Source organism: Lepidothrix coronata, unplaced genomic scaffold, assembly GCF_001604755.1.
Source record: "Lepidothrix coronata isolate B3197 unplaced genomic scaffold, Lepidothrix_coronata-1.0 Scaffold101, whole genome shotgun sequence".
Taxonomy (NCBI): domain Eukaryota; kingdom Metazoa; phylum Chordata; class Aves; order Passeriformes; family Pipridae; genus Lepidothrix; species Lepidothrix coronata.
Genome location: NW_016690281.1, coordinates 2,503,908 through 2,526,620, shown reverse-complemented (window position 1 = coordinate 2,526,620; position 22,713 = coordinate 2,503,908). Strand labels below are relative to the sequence as shown.

Here is a 22,713-nt window from a genome sequence, read left to right as displayed (position 1 = left end):
CCCCCCTCCCGCCCCGCCCCCGCCGCGGCGGTGCCTGCCCGGGCTCGGCGGGCGCGCGCACCGGGACCCCGCACCGGCACCGGGGATCCCGCACCGGCCCCGCGCCCCCTGCCGGCCCCGCCCCGCCCGGCCCCGACACCGACACCGCCTCCCGGGACCGGGACCGGCCCCGCCATCGCCGGCCGCGCCCGCCCCGCCCGGTACCGCGCCGCCGCCGCCGCCGCTGCTGCCGCCGCCGGCCCCACCATGATGAAGTTTCGGTTCCGGCGGCAGGGTGCCGACCCGCACCGCGACCGCCTCCGCCACGACCTCTTCGCCTTCAGCAAGGTGCGTCCAGGGCGAGCGCGGGGCGCGGCGGAGGGTCCCGGTGGGGCGGCGACCACCGGGAGGCATCGGGAGGCACCGGGCGGGGTGCGGTGTGCGGGCAACCCCGTCCCCGGGGGCGCGGGGCTGCGGGACCCCACGGCGCGGGATGCTGCCCGCGGGGAGGCGAGCGGCGTGCCGGGCACCGCCTCCCCCGAGAGCACCGTGAATCCCCGGGAAGCCGCGCACCGGGACCCCCCGGCACCCCCGGGGAGGGGGCACTCTCGGGGGGACGGGGCTGCCGGGGGGGGGAACCCCGGGAGCAGGGGTGCGGGAGGATGCACCCCCGGGGGTGGCTACCGGGAGCCCCCGGGTGCGGGATGCGCCCCGGGGGGCTGCGCTCCTCCCGCGGAGTTCACGGGGGCAGGATGCGACCCCCGCACTAGCGCAACATCCCTTCTCCCAGCCCCTTCCCGGAGCGTCCCTGTTCCCGCACTCGCCCTGTCCCGGGGCTTCCCCCAGGCCTCGCTCGCCGGCGTTTCGGGGTGTCCCGTGGTCCCCCACCCTGTTCCTCCTCTCTTCTCTCCTCCTTTTCCTCCTCTCCCTCCTCTCCTCTTGCTTTCACTGTCCAGGGGGGTGCAGCCCTGGAGCATCCCTGGCTGCACCCCCCGTGCGGGGCTCAGGCCCTCGCCCCAGTCCTCGCAGGAGTGGGATATTGGTGGTGCCGGACCCCCTGTGTCGGCCGTAAGGGCTGTGGCGATGACCCCCGGGGCTTGATCCCCTTGCACCCCAAATTGTGTCTGTGGGGTTTGGGGGTCATCGGACTCGCAGAGTTTGGGCACTGGGGACGTTTCCCACTCGGTTCCCTCATTCGGGTGCGGGATGCCCCCAAGCTCATCAAACTATGCTGGAGGGACCCTGCGAACCCTGGGGTGGGGGACCTTTCCCTCAGGGCATCGGGCTGTGCCGGCGGGTGCCCGCCTGGGACTCCCTGCACCCCATCCCGGGAGCCCCGCGGCGTTGGGACCACCCTCCTGCGCTGGCCCTGGGGGATAGGAGACCACCGGTAGTGGCCCCTGGATGAGCCCAAACTGTGTCTGTCCATCCTCTGGCACATCCTAGCACTGCCGTTGGGTACTTGCCCAACTCCCCGCCGTGCACCAGAGGGACCCCGGGGTTGTCCCACGGTGGGGCCGAGCTGGGAGGTGTCGGGGTGTGCTGTGGGATAAGTTCGGAGCCAGCAGCCCCTGCCCAGCACAGCCCTGATCCCCCCAGAGGGGGTCTCGCCGGGGTGCAAGGCTCAGCCCAGCTGGAGCCCCCCGTTTTTGGGGAGTGCATTCCCATGGCTGGATCCTGCCCGAGGGGGCATCTTGTGGGGTCTGTGCCGGTGGGATGTCCGGGGGGGGGCCGGGGGGAGCCCCGCTCCGACCGTCCCAGTGCTGAGGCAGCCGGCTGCCCACCTGCCTCCCATTAACGGTTGTTTTTCCTCCCGAGCTCCAGATCTGCCTGGGATTTGCTGTGATTTGGCCGGGAGCGCGCCTTGGCCGGCCGGCACAGCCTGCCGGATGCGGCCCCGCTGCGGGCGGGAGGGAGGGCTGCGGGCGGGGGGCTGAGCCGGGCCCCCGTCCGGGGCTGGGAGTGCTGGGGAGCAGCCGGGACAGCACTTTTTGGGGAGTCTTTGCCGCTGTCATCGTGTTGGACCCCGGCCTAAAGCATCACTGTGGTGTCCCTGCGCTGCTGCTGTCCCAGCTCCTTCCTCCAGCCCAGCGTGCATCCTGGGGGGAATCGGGGTGACCCTGTGTGGGGCTGCCACAGGGATCAGCACCCACAAGCATCCACTACCTCACCCCTTGGATGGGCTGGGACCCACTTGGATAGGCTGGGACGCCTTGGATGGGCTGGGAACGTTGTCACGCTCCTGAAGGTGTCCCCTGGGAGGGGAGCAGGAGCTGGGTGATCGTGGCTGCCGCCGGCGGGTGTGAAAAGCCGCCCCGCTGCGCCTCTCGGGATGCCCCAGACAAAGGGAGCAGGTCAGGATCCGGCCAGTCTGGCTCCGGCGGGCTCCGTATCGTCTGATCGCGCCGTGGCTGCTCAGCCGAGCTGCCCCCGGGAGCGCTGCGGTCCCCTCGGGGCCGGGGCGGTGGGTGCCCCCCGCGTCCCCCCGCTGCCAGGTGGCAGCCCCTCCCCGGCCGGCGAGTCCAGGCACGCCGTCGCCGGCCGGGACTTCCTTGGGAAGGTGCCCGCGGGCGGCACGCGGCTCCAGCGGGGACGTCCCGGGTGCTGGTGGGTCCCGCTCACCTGGTTCTGCCGCCCGGCATCGGGGACCCCCGGTAATGCCGCGGCGGGGGTCCCACTCACCCCTCCTGGGGTGTCCCTGCCTCGGGCAGGGGGTTTAGAGCGGGGGGTCGCATCCCAAAGGGCCGGTGGGTGGTGCAGTGGTTTGTGCAAGCTCAGACCTACTCCGGTCCTCAGTGTGGCTTTTGGGTTGCTGAGTAGAAATAGGGTGAGAAGTGATGTCCCCGCTCCCCAAGGCCCCCCTTGGTGGCAGTGGGGGACCAGACAGCATCCTTGTGACCCCCCATTGTAGGGGTGATGCTCAGGCTGGTGCAGGATCAGGGCTGTGGGGGTTAGAGGGGGCCATGGGAGATGTTTGGGGGGCAGTCAGTGGTGGGGGGTCCCGCTCTGACCTGCCTGTCCCCGTGGCAGACGGTGGAGCACGGCTTCCCCAGCCAGCCCAGCGCCCTGGCCTACGACCCCGTGCTGCGCGTGATGGCCATTGGCACCAAGGCAGGAGCCGTCAAGCTGTATCCTTTTCCCCCCCATGAGCAGGAGGTAAGGACCACCCCCCCCCCCAAGCCCTCCTGGACTCCTCTGGCTCTCTCCATCCTGGGGAATGCTTGGAGACGTGGCTGTGCTGCTTCTGGCCCATCCGGCAGCCCCTGCTCCGCTGGCGTCCATCCGTCCATCCATCCGTCCAGCTGTGCTGCAGCTGGGCCGGGCGGGGAAGGGGAGGCTGGAGGAAACCCCCACCTCACCCAAAACATCGCGGGGTGCGGGGGGGCAAAGGGGCTTGGCCGTCCTGGGTGGCATCCCAAGTAGGGGTCCTTCCTAGTGTCACCCCCACATCCCGGGGGGCTCCTGTGCATCCTGACCTTGTTCACGCAGCCCTCGGGGGGCAGGGGGTGGGCAGCGGGAGCTCTGGCCGGCCCGGCGCCGGGGTGAGGGGCTGCGGTGGGCGCTGAGCCCGGTCCCGGGTGGGGGGCCGAAGCAGGGGACGCCGGCCGGGCTTTTGTTGCCGGCAGCGTGCAGGGAGACTTCAGAGGGCTGCTGGCGGGCGGCCAGGGCTGGATGCGGCCCATGCTCGGGGGGCCCCCGCGCCGCAGGAATGTGGGGTGGGGGCGCGGGGGCGGCTGCGCCCGCAGCGGGGTCGGGGTGCGGGGGGGCCGCGCTGCTCCCCCTCCCCCAGGCCGGCGACTCGCGGCCTCCCGAGCACAAAGATGGCGTGTTTTGTTCTGCCGGGGCCGCCCGGGTGCCAGCCCGGCCGCGACGTCGCCAGCCGCCCTGCTCGCCTGCCCGCCCGGGGCTGCTGGTCCCGGCTGAGCCCCCCCAGCCTCGTGGGGATGCCCTTGCGGGGGCTGCGGTGCCCCGAGCATCCTCTGCGGGGGTGGTTTTGGAGTGGTACCACCAGTGTGGTCCTGCACCCCGTGCCCACCCAGCCCCGTTCCAGCTGCCGCCAAAAAGATGCTTCTGGAGGTTGGCGGTGCTGGGGAAGCCGGGCCGGGTGAGGCAGCAGCCAGAGCTGGCCTGACTGGCGTTACTGGTTAGTGGGGGCACCCATGGGTGCTCCCCAGCTGGGCTGGGTGGATCTGGCTGCAGGGGCAGTCCAGCATCGAGGGGATGCCATCGCCTGGGGGGTCTCCTGGGGCAGCTGGAGGTCACTGGGCTTGGACCCCTGTCCCATACACTAGTGTTCCTGAGCTACTTGTCCCAAGGGCTCTCAGCTGGCAGCACCAGTTTTGGTGGGGAAAGACCCCAGGATGAGCAAGGGTGGGTGGCACCCCCCGTCTACCTAGCAGTCAGAGCCCCCTGCATGCTCCACCTCGCACACCCCATTGTCTGCTCTCCCTAAAACTCCGTGGCTCCTGTCTGGCTCTGCTGGCTCGGCTGTGCCCGGCACTGCCAGACAGCTCCTGCCTGTCCGGCTGGGCAGAGCCGACGGACTGGTTCTCTGTTCTGAGGGCACCAGGAGGCAGCTGGGGGCGAGGACCCCTGGCACATGGTGTGCCCAGGTGTGGCTGTGCCATGCACCGGTGACACCGTGCTGGGGGGAGCAGCTGGCTGGGTCCGGGGGGTATCGGGGATGCCAGGCTGGGGTGCTCCGTGCGGTGCTGGAGCCACTGTGCGGGTCCTGCCCCGGTTCCTGCCGAGCGGCGTCGCTGAAGGAGCCGGGACCAGTTGGGTGAGTGAGGCTGTGCCGGCGCATGCCGAACCCCACCCCGCTGCTGGTGCGTGCCGGGGCTCCCGGCGCCTCTCACACACCCACCCCGGCCCTGTGTCAGCCGCAGCCTGACCCGGGATGTCCCGGTTGGAGTCGGAGGTGCTTGGTGGATCCTGGCTTGGCCTGGAATGTCCCAGACAGAGGTTCTTGGTGGATCCCAGCTGGGGACAGTGGTGCCAAGGCCGGTTCTGATATGTGACACAACCAGGGATGCTCTGCCCTGGCTCTCCCAGGGACAGGAGGCTAAACTGGCACCTGTTGGCAGAACTGTGACCTAGAGAAATTGGGGGGGTGTCCTGGGGTTCACTGGGGGCGGGGGGGGCTCTACCCTTGTTGTTTCTTTGACGGCCCCCCCAGATATGGCGCGCCGGGCGTGGAGCTGACGGGATTGCACAAGGAAACGGCCACTGTCACCCAGCTGCACTTCCTGCCTGGCCAGGTACGTGGGTGTCCTGAGGGGGCCTGGCAGCAGCCCCCCGGGACCCCCACACACCCCACTATTATCCCCCCATCCTCAGGGCTGGCTCCTCTCTCTGCTGGATGACAACACAGTGCACCTCTGGGAGGTCTGCCAGAAGGAGGGCTGCTCCCACCTGGAAGAGACGCGCAGCTTCGGCCTCCCGGGACGCCCAGGGTCCGGCAGCACTAAGTACTTGCCTGGGGGGGTCCTGGCCGCTCCCCCGCGGGGCTGCGGCCAAAGCGATACCGCTGCCGGCTGGGAACGGCGCGTGGGAGCAGCCGCCCTGCTCCGGCGGGACGGTGGCCAAGGTCCCCTCAGTGGTGGTGTTTTCTCCACCAAGATCCTCCTCCGATCCCGACAGGGGTGCTGGGGGAATGCAGTGAAGCCCTGGGCTTTTTATAGGTGCTGGTAGGGCCCTGGGATGATTAATGGCTCTAATTGCTGCTAGCACTGAGGCTGTCTGTCCCTGTCTCCAGTCTCCTGGGCCCAAGGGGAATGGGGATGCACGGATGGGGCAGGGAAGGTTCGGGGTCTCTCTGCACGGTGCTCACACAGCCTCCAACCTCCCCCTCCAGCTGCTCCCCCGGCATCACGCGGGTGACGGTGGTCCTGCCGATGTCTGCTGGCACGTTGGTCTGCCTGGGCACCGAGGGCGGTGCCGTGTACTTCCTCACCCTGCCCACTCTGACGCTGCTGGAGGACAAGACCCTCTTCCCGGATGAGATCCTGCAGAGGTGAGAGCCCTGCAGGCCCCGTGTTCCCTCCCCACCACCCCTAGTCCCCCCTGACCCCCTGTGTGTGTGTCCCCCCGCAGTGTCCCCGATGACTACCGCTGCGGGAAGGCGCTGGGGCCGGTGGAATCCATCCAGGAGCACCCACGTGACAGCAGCCGGCTCCTCATCGGGTACAGCCGGGGGCTGGTGGTCCTCTGGGAGCAGAGCATGCGTGTTGTCCAGCACCTCTTCCTGGGGAACCAGGTACCAGGGGCTGACGGGGGGCTGGCAGGGCTGTGTGGCAGGGCTGTGGCCTTGTGTGTGTGTCCCCATCCTGGTGCTGAACCCCCCGTGTACCCCCACAGCAGCTGGAGAGCCTGGCCTGGGAGCAGAGCGGGAAGAGCATCGTCAGCTCCCACAGTGACGGCGGGTACATGGTGTGGGCGGTGAGCGGCACCGGCCAGAGGACCCAGCAGCCCGTCATGTCCACCATCCCCTACGGTATAGGACGGGGATCTGGGGGCCCTTGGGCTGGGAGCTGATCCCCCCAACTTGGTGCCACAACCACAGGGTTGGTGTCTTTCAGGTCCTTTCCCTTGCAAAGCCATCAGCAAAATCCTCTGGCGCACCTGCGAGTCGGGGTACGTGGGTGGGCTGGAGGTGGGCACAGGGGGCACGAGGGGGGTCCAGGGTCTGATGGAAGCTGCTTCTTCCCACCCAGGAACCCCTTCATCATCTTTAGCGGGGGGATGCCGCGGGCCAGCTACGGTGACCGGCACTGTGTGAGCGTGCTGCAGGGCCAGAGCCTGGCCACGCTCGACTTCACCTCCCGCGTCATCGACTTCTTCACCGTGCAGGGCGCGGAGGTGCCCGAGGGAGGTACGTGCAACTGGGGCCACCCTGGGGAGCTGGTGATGGTGTGGGGGTCTCTCCTTGCAGCCATCTCCCCTCTCCCCAGGCTTTGAGAACCCCCGAGCCCTCGTGGTGCTGGTGGAGGAGGAGCTGGTGGCCATCGACCTCCAGACGCCAGGCTGGCCCACCATCCCCGCCCCGTACCTGGCACCCCTCCACTCCTCTGCCATCACCTGCTCCTGCCACGTCTCCAATGTGCCCCTCAAGCTCTGGGAGAGGATTGTCAGTGTTGGCGAGCAGCAGAGCCCCCGGCAATCCTCTGCGGTCAGTGACAGGGGTGGTGGGGAGGGAGACCCCTGAGCCTCCAAGGCTGGGCTGGTGGGCTCCATCCCTCCCTCCCTCCCTCCATCCCCTCTCCATCCCTCCCTCCAGGCTTGGCCCATTGATGGGGGGAAGAACCTGGCCCAGGAGCCCACGCAGAGGGGGCTTCTCCTCACTGGGTGAGTGGCCTGGCAGTGGGAGGGGGGTCTGGGAAACTCAAACCTTGGGGGACACACATCCTCACCCCTTCCTGCGGTGGGGGATTGGGATAGAGTGGTGGTGAGGCCCAGCCACTCTTGCTGGGTGGGCTGCCCTTCCTCGTTCAGCTTGATTGCTGGGCATGAGTGTGTCATCCTCTGTGCTGTCCCCCCTTGTCCCCCCCTCTGGCACGGTGGCTGCCAGCACACAGGCAGCTCTTGTTAGCCGGGCAGATGTCGGGGCCCCGTGCTGACAGGGCCCCCCCGTGCAGGCACGAGGACGGCACGGTGCGGTTCTGGGATGCCTCAGGGGTCTCCCTGAAGCCCCTCTACAAGCTGGGCACCGCCAGCATCTTCCAGACAGACTGTGAGCACAACGACAGCCTCAACCAGGCGGGCGAGGAGGAGTGGCCGCCGTTCCGCAAGGTGAGGTGCCCAAGGCAGGGGGGCACTGCCATGGACCCCAGCACCCCCCTGGCTCTGCCAGCACAGAGGGGGGCAAGTCCAGAGGCGGGCACGGGGGGTGCACCTGCCGGAGCCGTCCCGGCTGCGCCCCGGGGACGTGTCCCCCGGCTCAGGGCACAGCTGCCGTGTGACGCACCGTGGGGACACAAGGGGCGTTTGTTCCGTGTGCCCCATCCCGCGGGTCTGCCCTGGTGGAGGGGGAGAGTCGGGGGGTGCGTGGGGACAGACCTTCCCTGGGCGTGATGCCATGTGCCACAGCTGCTGGGAGGACGTGGGGGTGCAGCTGGGGGCCCACCCCACAGCTGTATGAAGGGTCCCAGCCCCCCTTCACCTGTCCCCCCCCCACACAGGTGGGCTGCTTTGATCCCTACAGCGACGACCCACGTCTGGGCGTGCAGAAGATCGCGCTCTGCAAGTACACGGCCAAGATGGTGGTGGCAGGCACAGCAGGGCAGGTAGGGCAGGGAGAGCAGAGCGGGGGCTGCCGGGAACCTCTCAGCTCCCCACTTGGAGACCCGCAGCATGGCGGGGGCTGCAGACCCCACAGACCCCCATGGCTGTCCCCGAAAGGCTCCTACTCGCGGGGTTTAGCCCCTGGCATGCTGCAAGGGGACTGTCTGGAGGGTCCAGCGTGTGTCCCGCCATCCATGCTTGTCCCTGCAGGTGCTGGTGATGGAATTGAGTGACGAGAAGTCGGAGCACGCGGTCAGCGTGGCCACAGTGGACCTGCTGCAGGACCGTGAGGGTTTCACCTGGAAGGGCCATGACCGGCTGGCCCCCCGGAATGGCCCCCTGCACTTCGCCCCCGGCTTCCAGCCCAGCGTGCTGGTGCAGTGCGTCCCCCCTGCCGCCGTCACCGCTGTCACCCTCCACTCCGAGTGGAACCTCGTGGCCTTTGGCACCAGCCACGGCTTTGGGCTCTTCGACTATTACCGGCGCAACCCCGTGCTGGCCAGGTATGGGGGCTCTCGGTGCTGGGGACACCCCAGAGCGACGTGGTGGGGTCTGGGTGCTGAGCAGCATCGGTGCCCGCAGGTGTACCCTGCACCCCAACGACTCGCTGGCCATGGAGGGGCCCCTGTCCCGCGTGAAGTCCCTCAAGAAGTCCCTGCGCCAGTCCTTCCGCCGCATCCGCAAGAGCCGAGTGTCCGGCAAGAAGAGACTCAATGCCAGCAGCCCCTCCAGCAAGGTGGGCAGGGAGCAGGGGCCACCACGGCGGGTCCCTGTCCCCGCCAGGCAGGGACTGACCCCGTGTCCCCCTCCCCAGGTGCAGGAGGCCAACGCGCAGCTGGCGGAGCAGGCGGGGCCCCCCGAGGTGGAGATGACGCCGGTGCAGCGGCGGATCGAGCCCCGCTCGGCCGATGACTCGCTCTCGGGGGTCGTGCGGTGCCTCTACTTTGCCGACACCTTCCTTCGCGACGGTGAGACCCCCCTCCCTCGCCGGGAAAAGCCCCTGAGCTGGGTCTGGCTGGTGCCATGCCATGGGGAGGGGGCTCTGACACTGCTCCCTCCCCTGCAGCCGCCCACCACGGCCCCACGATGTGGGCAGGGACCAACTCGGGGTCGGTGTTCGCCTACGCCCTGGAGGTGCCGTCGCAGGAGAAGTTCTCGGAGCGGGCGGTGGAGGCGGTGCTGGGGAAGGAGATCCAGCTGATGCACCGGGCGCCAGTGGTGGCCATTGCAGTGCTGGATGGGCGGGGGAACCCCCTGCCCGAGCCCTATGAGGTGTCTCGGGACCTCGCCAAGGCCCCCGACATGCAGGGCAGCCACTCCATGCTCATCTCTTCAGAGGAGCAGTTCAAGGTGAGCGTGGGATTCATTGTCCTGCTGTGGAAGGGATGGGACACAACATGTCCTGCGTCCCCATTGTGCAGGAACAGGGCTGGAGGTGACCAGCCAAGTCTGGGAGCCCTCCTATGCCTCTCCCTGGAGTGGTTGATCCAAGGGGAAAGTGCTGCCTTTTGCTAAGGGCAAAGGTAGCCACCAAAACCCCACAGGTTCCTGTTCCCCTCTGACACCTGGCTCCTCTCCCCCTCCCAGGTCTTCACGCTCCCCAAAGTGAGTGCCAAGACCAAGTTCAAGCTGACGGCACACGAGGGCTGCCGGGTGCGGAAGGTGGCCCTGGTGAGCCTGGCCAGCACCAGCGCTGGCTCTGAGGAGCGGCTGGAGAACTGCCTGGCCTGTCTCACCAACCTGGGGGACATCCACATCTTCACTGTGCCCAGCCTGCGGCCCCAGGTCCACTACGGCTGCATCCGCAAGGAGGACATCAGCGGCATTGCCTCCTGTGTCTTCACCAAGCATGGCCAAGGTGAGGGCACCAGGTGACATCCCATGTTGATGGGACGCTGTCCTTTGCTGCAGCCTCCTGAGGCTCCCTTTTGTCTCCTCTCTAGGTTTCTACCTAATTTCGCCGTCCGAGTTCGAGCGCTTCTCGCTGAGCGCCAGGAACGTGACGGAGCCGCTGTGCCGGCTGGAGGTCGCCCGGCTCCAGGACACCTCCTGCCTCAGGTGGGACGTGCCCTGGGGGTGTGGGGGGCTTTGCTGTGGCAGCAGCCCTGTACACCCACCCCATTGGCACCGGCTCTGGATGTAACTTGTCCCGTTCCTTCCAGCAACAGCTTGATGGCGACACCGAAGCTGCCACAGGCGAACGGCACCCACGTCCCGCGCAGCCCTGAGGGCCGGCACTCCCCCTCTGACAGTGACCGTGAGTGATCCCCGTCCCAGCACTGACACCATGTCCTGTGGGCTCTGCTCTGGGGCCGGCTCCATGGCCTGGCTGCCTCCAATCTCTCCCGTCCCCATCGCTCTCCAGGGTCCCCCGAGGAGCACTTGGCTGCCTTCTCGCCTGGCCCCATTGACTCCCCCAACAGCAGCCTGGAGAACCCGCTGGACACCACCGGGGACACCACCGTGGAGGAAGTGAAGGATTTCCTGGCGTGAGTGGGGTGGGAATGGGGTGACTGGTGCCAAGGGGCTGTGGGAGTGCCCTCAGCCACCCCTGACCCTGCTCTGCCCCAGGTCCTCAGAGGAAGCAGAGCGGAACCTGAGGAATGCCAGTGAGGACGAGGCCCGGCCCACGGGGATCCTCATCAAGTGAGGTCTGTGAGAGGCTGGTCCCTGGGGTGGGAGTGCAGTTTGGACCTGGGAACCCAATGCCACGCCCCGGCATCCAAATTCCTCATGGGAGGAATGGGAATGTGCTGTGGTCCCTGGGGCTTGTGGAGGAAGGGGAGCGGGGGGGACGTGTGTCCCGGGCCCCCCTGGTCCCCTTCTCAGGGGCTGTGTCCCCCACAGGCATTGCTGGCCTCCCTGACCCATCTCAGTGCTCGGATTCCCGGGATGCGCGACTCGACTGGACCCCCCGCGCCCCCTCCCCATGTAACGTAGACTCGCCTCTTCTCTAACACCGCCCCGGCTCCGGCACCTTCCCCCCACACCTCCCTGCCTGGCCGCCGGCCCTGGACCCCTGAGCTGGGCCTGTGGGGCACAAACTCTTCCCGGGGAAGATATTTTTCTTTTTTATACACGGTCAAGTGTCATTGTCCCCTGCTCCAGAGCCCCCTTCCTGGGGGATGCTGCTGCTTCCCTGGCTCCGTGGGGAGGGCTGGGGCTCGTGGGATCCCCCTTGTCCGCCGGTTTTGGTCCCTCGGGGAGGTGGGGGACCGGGAGCCCCTGGGCACGGCCCCCCCATACCCTGGTCTGTGTTTACATGCCCGGCTCCCTGCAGTTTACAGGCCCGTCCCCTGCCAGCTCCGGCTGCCATACAGGGACTGTCTCCTTCCTAGGGGAGCCCAGCAGGGACCCCCTGGCTCCCAAGCAGGCACTGGAGGCCTTGAGCAGCCCGGGGAGGGGCACAGTGGGGGGTCACAGGTGGCCTTTTTCTCTTAGTGGCTTCTCCAAGGGCTATTCTCCAGGTTGGGCTCTGTGCCTGCTGCTCCTTTCTGACACTAATTCCTGCCACGGGTGGGTTTGGGATGGGATCATGCTGTGGGAATACACACCAGCTCCTGGTCCTGGTCCGTGTTGGTGCTGGGCGGGGGGGGCAGATGGGGCTGCCCCAGCTCCCTCCTGCCCCAGGCTGGGCTGCCCCACCCTGGGGGTCTCACTGTGCCAAATCCCCCCTGGGCTCTGAGCCCAGCCTTGCCCTCCCAGGGGGCTGTGGTGATGCCGGCTCTGTCCCCTGGCCCATGGTAGCTGTCCCCATGGGGCTCAGCCTGGTCCCTGCCCCTCTCTTTTTGGGGATCCAGGGCCGTCGTGGCCCCCCCACGGGCTCTCTTGCGGTACATGTGTGGCTGAGGGGGTCGGGCTCTGTTGCTGCCGGCCGAGGCCGGGGCTGTAGCGTCCCTGGTAGAACCCCCCACACACCTCATCCTTGTTTTTTTGTTTTTTTTTTCTGTTGGTTTTTTTTTTTTTTTTTGGTAAGATGAATTTAGCATTGTTTAGTTATTAAAAATACTGGTTTTTAATATTGAAAATAAAGCATTTAATATCAACTGCCCGGGCTGCAGGTGTTCGGGGAGCCTTGGAGCCAGGTGAGTGCTGGGATTCCCCTGAGGGGCATGATCAGGGTGGGGGGGACCCCACTTGGGAGTGAGACAGAGCCTGAGACAGTGTCGGGGTGAGAAGTGCAGCCTTTATTGATATGATCCTGATGGGCTGATCCCTGCCAGGGTTCCATCCCCCAGGACAGCTGTACATCCCCCAGCTGTAAGGCCCAGGGCTGAGAGCCCCCGGCTCTCCCCAGTTCTCCTTAGCAAAGCGTCCTCCCCCCAAACTGGGAATCGCTCCTGCCCCCCAGTTGCAGGGGGAGCTCGGCACTGGTTTGGGGCAGCAGCATCCCCAAGCAGGGCATAACAGGGGCCCCCCTGGAAGGGGAGGGGCCCTGTGTCAGGAGAAGGGGGGGACAGAGCCCCAGCGCTCCCCACCGGCCCCGGCTCGGGGGGAAGCGGCTCCAAGCCGAGCCTGGCTGGGAGCAGGCGTGTGCGGCAGCGCAGGGTGCCGGGATCCGGCCGTGCCCGGGGGGCTGTGGCCGGAGCACCGGGTGCCCCCAGTCCTTAGGCGGGTGGTTTGCGGAACACACTCCAGGCGTGGAAGCAGCGGGTGAAGGGCCAGGGCTCGTTGCCTTTCCGCACCAGCCGGAGCTTGCGGGGCCGTGTGGGGTCCTTGGAGCGCATGTGCTGGATGTAGACCTGGGGCAGAGCACAGCCGTGGGGGTCCCCAGCCCTCGCCCACCGCCAGGGCTGGCATTCCCTAGCCCAGGAGTTCTGCACCACCCTGACCAGGGCCTCGAGGGGAGATGGAAGTGCCCAAATCCTCCCTCCCACAGCCCCAAGGTGGAGAAGGAGGGAGGCCTTACCTGGCATGCCTTGAGGCTCAGTTTGATCTCCACCTGGCTGGTCTGGGTGCCCACCCACATGTAGACCTGCGGGAAGGACCAGCAGCCGGGCTCAGCACATGGAGCCGCTGGAAGATCCAAACCCAGGAGAGCCTCCTGCCCCCAGCTCACCTCTCGCCCGTTGTCCAGCAGCATGATGTCATCATCAGCCAGATCATCCTGGCAGAAATCTGAGCACTTTTCCGACACGGAGAAATAACCCTTCTCATTGGAGCACCTGTGGGGAGAGCCAGAAGGGGACAGCATCAGGCATGAGTTTGCTAGGACTCAGCTCCTGCAGAGGGAATGGACGTGATGGAGCAGCTCTGTTTTGATTTGTTGATTCCCAAGGGATGGACAGAGATGGGAGAGGAGGAGCCTGGGCTCTGTGGGACGAAGGAAACCAACAGATTGCAGCAGCCCTCCCTGTGCCAGCACCCACCTGAAGAGCCGAGAGTGCTTCATGTAGTCGGCATCTTCATCATAGGGCTTCTGGCTCCCGATGCCCACCCAGAAGAAGTTTTCGGGTTCTTCTCCCTCGCTGATGACCTGTGAGGGCAGGGACAGGGCTGAGCATGGCCTGGGTGGTCCCTGTCACTCAGGTAAGCTGGTGCTCAGCCCCACTCACCTGTTTGCTGTAGGAGTCATCAAACATGTGGTTCATGATGTCCTCGGCCAGCTTGGCCTCGTCAGGGTCGGCCGCCCGGCCCACCCACGTGTAGACAATGCCTTGGTTGTCTGTGCTCTCAAAGGGCACCTGGGGAGCACAGAGTCAGGGCTGCCCAGGGGGCAGGAGGGCACACAGGCACCCCTGAGGATGCTCAGCCCCGAGCAGTACCTTGAGGATGAAGCAGAACTCGGAGTTGAGCAGACCAGCGTCCGTGTTGATCTGGATGCACCTAGAGAAGGAGCCCCCGAGGCACAAATCAGCAAGAGACCCGGCAGCTGTGCCCACCGGTGGGTATCCCACCTGGACCCTGGAACGTGTGGGTGCTGCCTGGCCTGGAGCAGCCCCTGGAGCACTGACCTGGTGCAGAGGGCCCCGCCGTTGGTGCGGATGTGGTAGAGGCTGGGCTGGGGAGGGCTGGCCCGCTCCTTCCGCTTGCCCCGGTGGATCACAAACCTCCTCTTGAAGTGAGAGAGGAACTTGGGGTTCTCCTGCTGCTGGGTCATGCGCACCACCTGGACAGGGGTGGGTGTCAGCAGGGCCATGGGGACCCCCCAAACGCAACCCCAAGCTCCAGCTCCACCCCCCTGCCAGCCCCCATCTCTTCTGCTGTCCCCTGCCCTCAGCCTTGGAAGCAGAGAGGGGTACCCGTGTCACCCGAGAAGCTGCGTCACCTCCAGCTTGCCAGGGAAGAGACTCTCAAACTTCTTCTGGAGGCTGAAGGTGAAGGTGAGCCAGCCCATGTTGGAGGCCTCACGGCCCTGCCAGAAGTAGACGATACACTGGAAGTCTTCCTCGGGCTGCTTCTCCTCCTCCTCTTCCTCACCCTCCTCCTCCCCTTTGCCTTCACCCTTCTTCTTCTTCTCCTCATCCTCCTCGTACTCCACTGGCACCCAGTACCTGAGGGCCGGAACAGGGAGTGTTGTGAAGGATGGGGCAGGCTGGGGGCCTGGGCAGGGAGATGGGGGACAAAGTGGTCCAACAGCCCGAGTGGGCACAAGCTGGGTGTCACCTGCACAGGAAGACGTAGCAGTCGTGGGTATGGAAGTGGCCGAACTCCTCCTCAGGCAGGCGAGCGAATTTCTTGCCCTCCAGCACGAAGCCCTCCATGCCATCCAGGTCCTCGTTCCACTCCTCCATCAGCTGCTCTGCCTGTGACCCCACATGCTCTGTCAGACCTCCAGCCCCTCCACGAGCACCCGGCCCATGCTGGGGGGGACTCACAGGAGCCCCTAGCCCTACCTCGCTGAGGGGCATGGGGGGCTGCCGGGGCAGGAAGAGCGCCGTGAGGTCGGCCTTCATCTGGTCCTTCTTCTCGGCGTCCTTCCGGACCTTGCCGGCCAAGCCACCATCCTGCAGCACCGTCTCGGCATTGCGGGTGTAATCCACACGCAGGACGTCATCCCAGTTCTTGAACTTGGACTTGAACACCTAAACCACAGAATCATTAAGGTTGGAAAAGACCTCCAATATCATTGAATCCGACCTCTGACCAATCACCACCTAGTAACTAGGACAGAGCACGGAGTGCCACATCCCGTCGTTTCTGGAACACCTCCAGACGCTCAAGGTGTAAATTGGGGAGCAGATAACACACCCTGGGCCACAGCACCCTCCCTGGCGCCCAAGCACCCCATCCAAGGGGTCTGTGTCCTACCTGGCACTCGGTGCCCTCGAGGTTCCTGGTGACCATGGCGTGCTTGGGCCGGTGCAGCATGGTGCACAGCTCCTGGCTCAGCTTCAGCGCCGCCGCCCGCACCAGCCGCGATGACTTCCTCCCGATCCAGATGAAGACATCAGACCAGCAGTCCAGGATGTACACGCTCTTGGTGTCCAGCAAGCTCTGCAGCTGAGGGCATCCCAGGGAAGAGAGGGTCAGGCATTCCCAGCTGGAAAACACCCTGCCTGCTCCCAACAGCGGGGAAGAGCAGAGCATCCCCTAGCCGGGCGCTGCTGGCCGAACCTGCCTCTCCCAGGGCACAGCTGGAGGCAGAGGGGGCATGAAACCAGTTTCACTGGTCAGACTGGGAGAACCTCCCCGCCCCATCCTACCAGGCGCATCTCTGGCATCAGATCAGCCTTCAGCCTCTTCTTGTGCTCCACCGAGAGCCTGTAATTGATCTGGGGCAGCTCCAGGTAGCCCAGACCGAGGCCGACCTGCGGAGGGGACAGGGACACAGGTGAGGGGGGGCTGCAGGACCCCAGCAGTGCCCACAGCCCAATGGATACAGCTCCCCACCTTGTACAGCTTGGGCTTGTGGGGCTGGAAGTCATCAGGGACACAGGGCCGGATCTCCTCAGGCTGCCCCCCCAGTGCTTCCCAGAACTCAGGAGTCTCCTGGCCCTGGGTGAGCAGCGTGATCTCGGCCTTGCCCTTCCGCTCGTTCTTGTTGATCTTCTCGGCGAAGAGCCTGTGGCAGCAGCAGGTGAGATGGCAGCTGGGCTCCCCACACCCCCAGCCCCCTCACCAGCCCTACCTGGCCTTGGTGGTGCTGCTCAGCGTGGCCTGTCTCCCACGCCACACCATGAGGTCGAGGCCGTGGTCCAGGAGGAAGACAAACCTGGTGGAGACAGGTGAGAAGAGTTAGGAGAGAGTGGGGTGCACCAAGTGACCCCTCACCCCGGGGGGTCCCCGCAGGGCATCACATCTGCCAAGTGGGGTTTGGACCCACATCATTGTAGGAAGGTGCTGGAATGGCCCATTTTTACCCCAGAGCTGCAGCTACGCTGTCTCAGGTGGACCCTGCTGCACTTTCTGCAGGGACTTGGTGTCCCCTGGTCACTCACCGGGGGTCCAGTGATGTCCCTTTCAGTGCCACTGGCTCCAGCTTGACATTCTTCTTCCCGTAGACACGGTACAGCCTGGGGGAGGGACAGCCATGGTGGGACATGGGGCACTGCCTGCCCCACACATCCCCTGTCCCCAGCAGTACCTGGTGACATATTGTGTGTCCTCAACGGTGAAGAAGCCGCTGGCTGTGCCACCCTCGATGTAGGAGATGTCGTTGTCAAAGACCTGGGGGCAAGGAGGGGGTGAGGGTGGGAGAGGAGGGGCTGGGGGCTACAGGGGAGCCAGGGGCTGGCCTCACATGGAGGAACTCTTCGCTCTCGTCCCCCATCTCCTCCCGGATGCACCGGCACTCGGCCCCCAGGTAGTTGCGGAGGTTGACGGCGTGGATGGCAGAACAGGCCTTCTTGTCCAGTGTGGACTCCTGCCCGATCCAGTAGTAGATCTCCCAGTTGAGGGAACCGTTCTCATCCAGGAAGGTCTGGGAAAGGACAGGGTGTGAGATGGGACAGCTGCATCCTCAGGTTGGGGATGTGGGGGACCCTCAGTCCTCCCCGGCTACCTTGAGCACGATGTAGCAGTCGGCCTCGTAGAACTTGCCGTGGAAAGCCTCGTCCACCAGCGTGGGCACGAAGTTCTCGATCTGCCAGACACAGAGGCCAGGCAGTTGCCCCACGTCCTCGCTGAAGAACTCCGAGTAGTCCAGCTGTGGCTTCTCCAGGCCCTGGTCCCAGCGCCTTGTCTTTAGGTCCGGCGCCTTTGCCTCCCCGCTCTCCTGTGGGACGGGGCCAGGTCAGCAAGTTGGGAACAACCGGGTCCCTGCTGGCACACGGGGTGGGCCAGGGTCACTGTGATGCCCTCGGGGCCCCTCTCCCACCTCTATCTTCTTGTTCTTCTCCTGTGCCACGTCTGACATCCCCTTCAGGACCTGCTTGGCCTGGTCGTCCTGGGCAGAGTCCTTGCGCCGCCGGAGCCGCATCTTGCGGGCCAGTGGGTCCTTGGTGCCGCTCCCTGGGGACACAGGGACGGGGTGAGAGGCAGCCAGGACACCTGTGGGGCACCCTATGGAGCACAGCTCATTTCCCAGGCTCTCCAGGGGCTGTCCCCCCCATCCCTGCACACTGACCTGCAGCAGCGGCAGCGGCGACAGTGGCTGGGGAGGCTCCGGCCAGGCGGAGCTGGTTCTGCAGGGAGAAGTCGATGTTGTACCACTCCGAGGTCCGATCCACCGGCTTTGGGGGCATCACCAGGTTGGGGTTCTCGCGGACATCCAGGATCTGCCAAGGAGAGGACAGAGACCTCAGTGCTCTGAAGCACCTGCTTGCAGGGACATCGAGGATGTGGCGTGGGATGGAGACCTCCAGAGCACCCTGGGCTTTGGTGAGGTGAGGGGATGTGGAGGGAGCCCCAAATCCTCCCCCTGCCTGGGCAGAACTGTGTGCCAGAGTGCCCCCCTGACCTCACTTCACCCACCCCACCCTACAGCCCTGGGATCCCAGGGATGCACTGGGGCTGTGGTGCAGCCAGCCCAAGGCAGGGGAGGGCCGGGTGCTCACCTCCACATCTGTCAGGAAGTGGATGGCCTCTGGCAGTGTCACCAGGCGGTTCTTGTTCAGCACCAGCTTCCTCAGCTTGGAGCACCTGTGGGACAGCGATGCTGGTGATGGGCCAGCCCAGGGTGACGTCCTGTCACCACACAGTCTGTGTGTCCCCTCTTGGGATCCAGCTGTGGGCTGTTTTCTACCTGCACAGGCTCTCAGGGATGAGCTCCAGGTTGTTGTTGGCCGCCATGAACTCCTCGAGGTTGGTGAGCTTGCCAATGCCCGAGGGGATCCCGTCAAAGTCCAGCTTATTGGAGTTCAGGTACATCTTCTTCAGCTTGGTCAGCTTGCAGATGGCCGACTGGGGAAGGGGGAGAAGGCGAGGTGAGGGAGAACCATGGAAGCACGGGCAGGGATAGCACGTATGGAAAGGGACATACAGGTAAGGAGGTGAGCGCGTTGCGGGACAGGTTGAGGGTCTCCAGCTGGGTCCACTGGTCGATGCAGAGGGACAGCTCCGTGATCTGGTTGCTGCTGAGGTTGAGGCGCCGCAGGCTGCCCAGGGTGTAGAGGCACTCGGGGACACGGCTGAGGTCGTTGCAGGACAGGTCCACGTCTGGGGGATGAGACAACACGGTGACACCACCAGCCAGACCCATACCAGGGCTGGGAGAGCCCCTGCAGGGCTCCATGGGGCCCCGGGCCTACCTGCCAGGTTCACCAGGCCCTCGAGGCTGGTGGGCAGGTTGCTCTGCGTGCGCTGGGTGTTCCGGAGGTGGAGGGTCTGCAGGGCTGTCATTGCTGGGAGCTGCCTGCGGAGCACAGGCCAGGGAGAGCCTCAGGATGGGTGGAGCAGGCACCAGCAGACTGGGATCCAGCCTGGAAAGCAGGGCCTTACCGGAGCTGTGCGTGCAGGAGGGGGTTGTTGTTGAGGATGAGGGTCTGGAGGTGGACCAGGCGTCTCATCTGCGGTGGGAGGCTCTCCAGCTTGTTGTCGCTCAGGTCAAGGTAGAGCAGGTCCGTCAGGTTGATGAAGAGCTGGTTGGGGATGGTGTCGATGCTGTGGGAATACGGGGATATGCAGGGCTGCCTGGGAGCTGCACCAGCCCCGGGCCTCCTTCGAGGAGGGGCAGAGAGCAGCACCCGGTGGCAGATGGAGGTGGCCATGGCCAGGGGGAGATGGTCACCCCAGGTCTGGACCCACCTGTTGTGGCCGAGGTTGAGGACCAGCATGTTCTTGGCATTCTCCAGCTCCCGGGGACACTCTGTGAGCTGGTTGTAGCTCAGGTCCTGAGAAATACGGGAGCACAAAGCAGGTGTCACCCCCGGCCCTGCATCCAGCCACCACCTCCCAAACCTGAGGAGGGGCATCTCTGGGGGCACTGCAGCAGGAGCTGGATCAGCATATGGGGAATCCAGCTATGGCTGGAGGCACTGCCAAAGGGTCCTCCAACCCACAGGCAGCTTCCCTGGAGCTCAGGCATGGGTTTGGGACTGGTGCTCCTCAAGAAGAACAAGGGGACACTGAGGTGCAGGAATGGGATTCAGGAGGAGACTCTGTACCCACCAGCACTGAGAGGTCATCCAGCTGGAAGATGTCATCAGGGACTCCTGAGTTCTTTAGGCTGTTTGCACGAGCCACGATGGCCTGGAAAGGGGAGACAGGCAGGAATTCAGCTGCCTGCTGAGCATCCCAAGGCGGCCAGGTACGATCCTTGTGTGCCCCCAGATCCGAGAGGTGCCTGGGGACACCTGGTGCGGGAGGGGGACACTCACCCTGAGGCAGGGCAGGCCAGAGAGCTCTCCATGGAGCGTGGTGAGGCTGTTGTGACTCACGGAGAGATGTTCCTGCAGGGAAGCCCCAAACAAGCCCCAGTGAGAGGAGCCAGGGCTGCTCAGAGCAACAGCTGGGACCCCACATGGATGTGGGGGCTCCTCCATTCCAACAGAACTGGGGACTTGGAAGCCCTGACCCTCACAGAGCTGCTGGGACACTCCCAGTCTCAAACTGGTTGGTTGGCCCCAGCGTGCCCACACTGCCCTCACATCCCTCATTCCTGGGGTAGCCTTGGCTGGGATACCCCAGCCCTGCTTTGGGATGCCACCAGGCTGGCCTGTGGCAGTCCCACACAGTCTCTGAGCAAACAGATCCCAGTCCTTGGAAACGGAAATCAACACTTCTCAAAGGGTGATCTGGAAATGGGCAGACGTGGGGTAGGTGGGGGGTGGGAGGAATCTCCCAGGGGAAACGTTTTCCTCTGGGTATCACCAGCCAGGCTGTTGCCTGCTCATGAAAACAAGGAATTGGCAGGCTGTGGGCGGGATGCCAGGATTTAAGGATTTAAGTCTCGCCGTGTCCCCCGAGCATGTGGCAGGGCCAGGGGGAGCGCGGTTCCGAGCAGCAGGGAGGGATTCCCTGCACCTGGCAAAGGGATGGGGACTCCTGGCAGCGTTTAAAGCGTTGTGTTTGTCTGACTGAACCAACTGAAAGAGGTTCCTGAGGTGCTCCTGGACACCACCAAAGCAAAGCTGAGCCACGGGCTCACCAAGGAGCTCCACCAAGGAAGGGCCTGGTAGAGCCGCCCAAAAAACAAGGCCAGGCAGCTGCCAGCTCCTGCTTATTATATATTTCAGCAGAAGAAGAGGAAGAAAAAGCCCCAAAACCTTAATCCTCTCCACACTAACCACCCCCCTTCCCATCTGTTAAGGGGCATAGGATCTAAGCACGGGTTTTCATCTGGTTTTCTAGGAAAACAAGGTGAAACCAACTACCAGCCTGTCTCAACCCCACTCCTGACAGCTCCTGCATCTGATTTCAACCACACGTCGTAGCTCAGCCCTATTATTAGACACTGGAGCATCCGCCAACGAGCCACAGGGCTGGCAGGGAGCAGGCTCCTATCGGATCCCATGGCTCCAGCGGGACAGTGGAGCCCCATTCCCTCCTGAAACGTGGGGCTCACCAGCTTCTGGAGGGCAGCGAGCTCCTCGGGCAGGTAACAGAGCCCTGTGCGGTTCAGCTTCAGCCAGCGCAGGCTGGTCATGGCCTTCACGTGCTCCGGGAAGTACCCGCCCTGCGGGAGGAGGAGGGTGAGGAGACCCCCTGCCCCGTGGGGTGGGGAACTGGGGACCTCGCTCTGACCGGCCCTGTGTGGCTGGGATTGTCCATTACTATGGGATCAGGAGTTGGGGGGGGCTGGGATCATCCAGTCCCATAAGGTTGGGAACTGGGGGACTGGGATCACCCAGTCCTATGGGACTGGGGGCTTTGGGGCTGAGATCACTTAGTCCTATGGGATTGGGACCTTGGGGGGGTTGGGATCGCCCAGTCCTGTGGGACTGGGAGCTCAGGGCCATGATGACCCAGTCCTATGGGATTGGTAGCTGGAAGCACCCAGTACTATGGTTTTGGGGGTGAGGGACCAGGATTCCCCAATCCCATGGGATTGGTAGCTTGGATCACACAGTCACATGGGATTGGGATCTGGGGGACCAGGACTGCCCAGTCCTATGGGATTAGGAGCTGGGATCACATAGTCCCATGGAATTGGGAACTGGGATTTGGGATCACCTGCTTTCATGGGACTAGGATCTGGAGAGGGTCGGGATCACCTAGTTCTATGGGATGGGGAGCTGAGGGGTTAGGATACCCCAGCACTATGGGGCTGGGGGCCAGAATCCCCCAGTCCAATGGGATTGGGAAGTAGAGGATCGGGGACCACATGTCTCTCTGGGACCCCATGGGGGCCCGCAGGTTCCCCAGCCGTAGAGGGTGGGGGCTCAGGGACCGCCCACCCTGAACATCACCCCCGCTGTACCGGGATTCCCCAGCCCGGGGGGCCGGACCGGGCCTGACAGCGCCGCGCGGGGCCCGGGCTCGCCGATCCCTGTGGCCGGGGCGTCCCCGCTCCCACTCCCGTTCCCTCTCCCCCGCACCTTGAAGTCGTTGCCGCTCAGGTCGACGCCGCGCACGAAGGGCAGGACGCCGGTGGCCGCCATGGCGGAGGGACTGGACGGGACGGGACGGGAAGGGCGGGGCGGGGGGACCCTGCGGAGCCGCGCCCTGACAGGCCCCGCCCCTGGCCCCGCCCCGGCCGTGACGCGCGAAAGCGATTGGGCGGGGCCGGGAGCCACTTCCGCGCGCGGGTGGGCGGGGCCGCGCCTGGCCGCGCCCCCATTGGCTGAGGCCGCGCGGGGGGCGCGCAGTAAGTGCGGGGGGGCCGGGCCCGATCCCGCTCCCTGTTCCGCTCCCGCTCCCGGCGGCGCCGCGGCCCGGCCGCCTCCCCCCGGGCAGCGGGGGGGGTCTCCGTCCCGGTCCCTCCCGGAGCGCGCGGTACCGCCCCAGCGCCGCCGGTGCCCTCCGGGGCGGCTGCGGCAGGGCCGGGTGAGGAGCGGGTGACCCTTCCCCGGCATGAGCGGTTTTTCCCCGCGGTGTCCCTTCCTTCCCTAAAATGTCCTTTCCTTCCCTAGGGTGTCCCTTCCCCGGGATACCCGTTTTCCGGGGTGTCCCTTCCTTCCCTGGCGTGTC

The 22,713-nt window shown here is 65.5% G+C and overlaps 2 protein-coding genes across 5 annotated transcripts; one reads left to right on the top strand and one right to left on the bottom strand.

Moving 5' to 3' along the window:
• The first annotated feature begins 246 nt into the window (after positions 1-246).
• LLGL1 (LLGL1, scribble cell polarity complex component) lies at positions 247-15,142 on the top strand. 4 transcript variants are annotated; one of them, XM_017823265.1, is made up of 24 exons: positions 247-327; positions 3,010-3,107; positions 5,159-5,240; positions 5,320-5,435; positions 5,837-5,995; positions 6,076-6,238; positions 6,340-6,475; positions 6,561-6,615; positions 6,696-6,853; positions 6,933-7,150; positions 7,259-7,326; positions 7,617-7,770; positions 8,160-8,264; positions 8,473-8,765; positions 8,845-8,998; positions 9,077-9,230; positions 9,329-9,612; positions 9,850-10,120; positions 10,206-10,320; positions 10,425-10,519; positions 10,628-10,751; positions 10,834-10,913; positions 11,110-12,103; positions 15,132-15,142. In XM_017823265.1, the coding sequence occupies exons 1-22, from the start codon at positions 247-249 to the stop codon at positions 10,910-10,912; spliced, it is 3,162 nt and encodes a 1,053-aa protein (XP_017678754.1). In that variant the 3' UTR covers position 10,913; positions 11,110-12,103; positions 15,132-15,142. The 4 variants fall into 4 exon arrangements, with proteins under 4 accessions (XP_017678754.1, XP_017678752.1, XP_017678751.1 ...); XM_017823263.1 differs by having other exon boundaries at positions 5,320-5,450; positions 10,431-10,519; XM_017823262.1 differs by having other exon boundaries at positions 5,320-5,450.
• On the bottom strand, positions 12,429-22,245 carry FLII (FLII, actin remodeling protein). The gene is made up of 30 exons (XM_017823261.1): positions 22,122-22,245; positions 21,149-21,259; positions 19,962-20,033; positions 19,753-19,833; positions 19,390-19,475; positions 19,084-19,245; positions 18,894-18,997; positions 18,626-18,801; positions 18,389-18,546; positions 18,201-18,285; positions 17,771-17,921; positions 17,522-17,655; positions 17,207-17,419; positions 16,946-17,125; positions 16,790-16,872; positions 16,644-16,718; positions 16,334-16,417; positions 16,096-16,267; positions 15,909-16,013; positions 15,514-15,705; positions 15,099-15,287; positions 14,869-15,008; positions 14,531-14,756; positions 14,217-14,371; positions 14,028-14,088; positions 13,818-13,946; positions 13,632-13,738; positions 13,322-13,427; positions 13,172-13,237; positions 12,429-13,004 (listed from the first exon to the last, which is right to left on the bottom strand). Exons 1-30 carry the CDS (start codon positions 22,182-22,184, stop codon positions 12,870-12,872), a joined length of 3,801 nt encoding a protein of 1,266 aa, XP_017678750.1. The 5' UTR covers positions 22,185-22,245; the 3' UTR covers positions 12,429-12,869.
• Between the last annotated feature and the right edge of the window lie 468 nt (positions 22,246-22,713).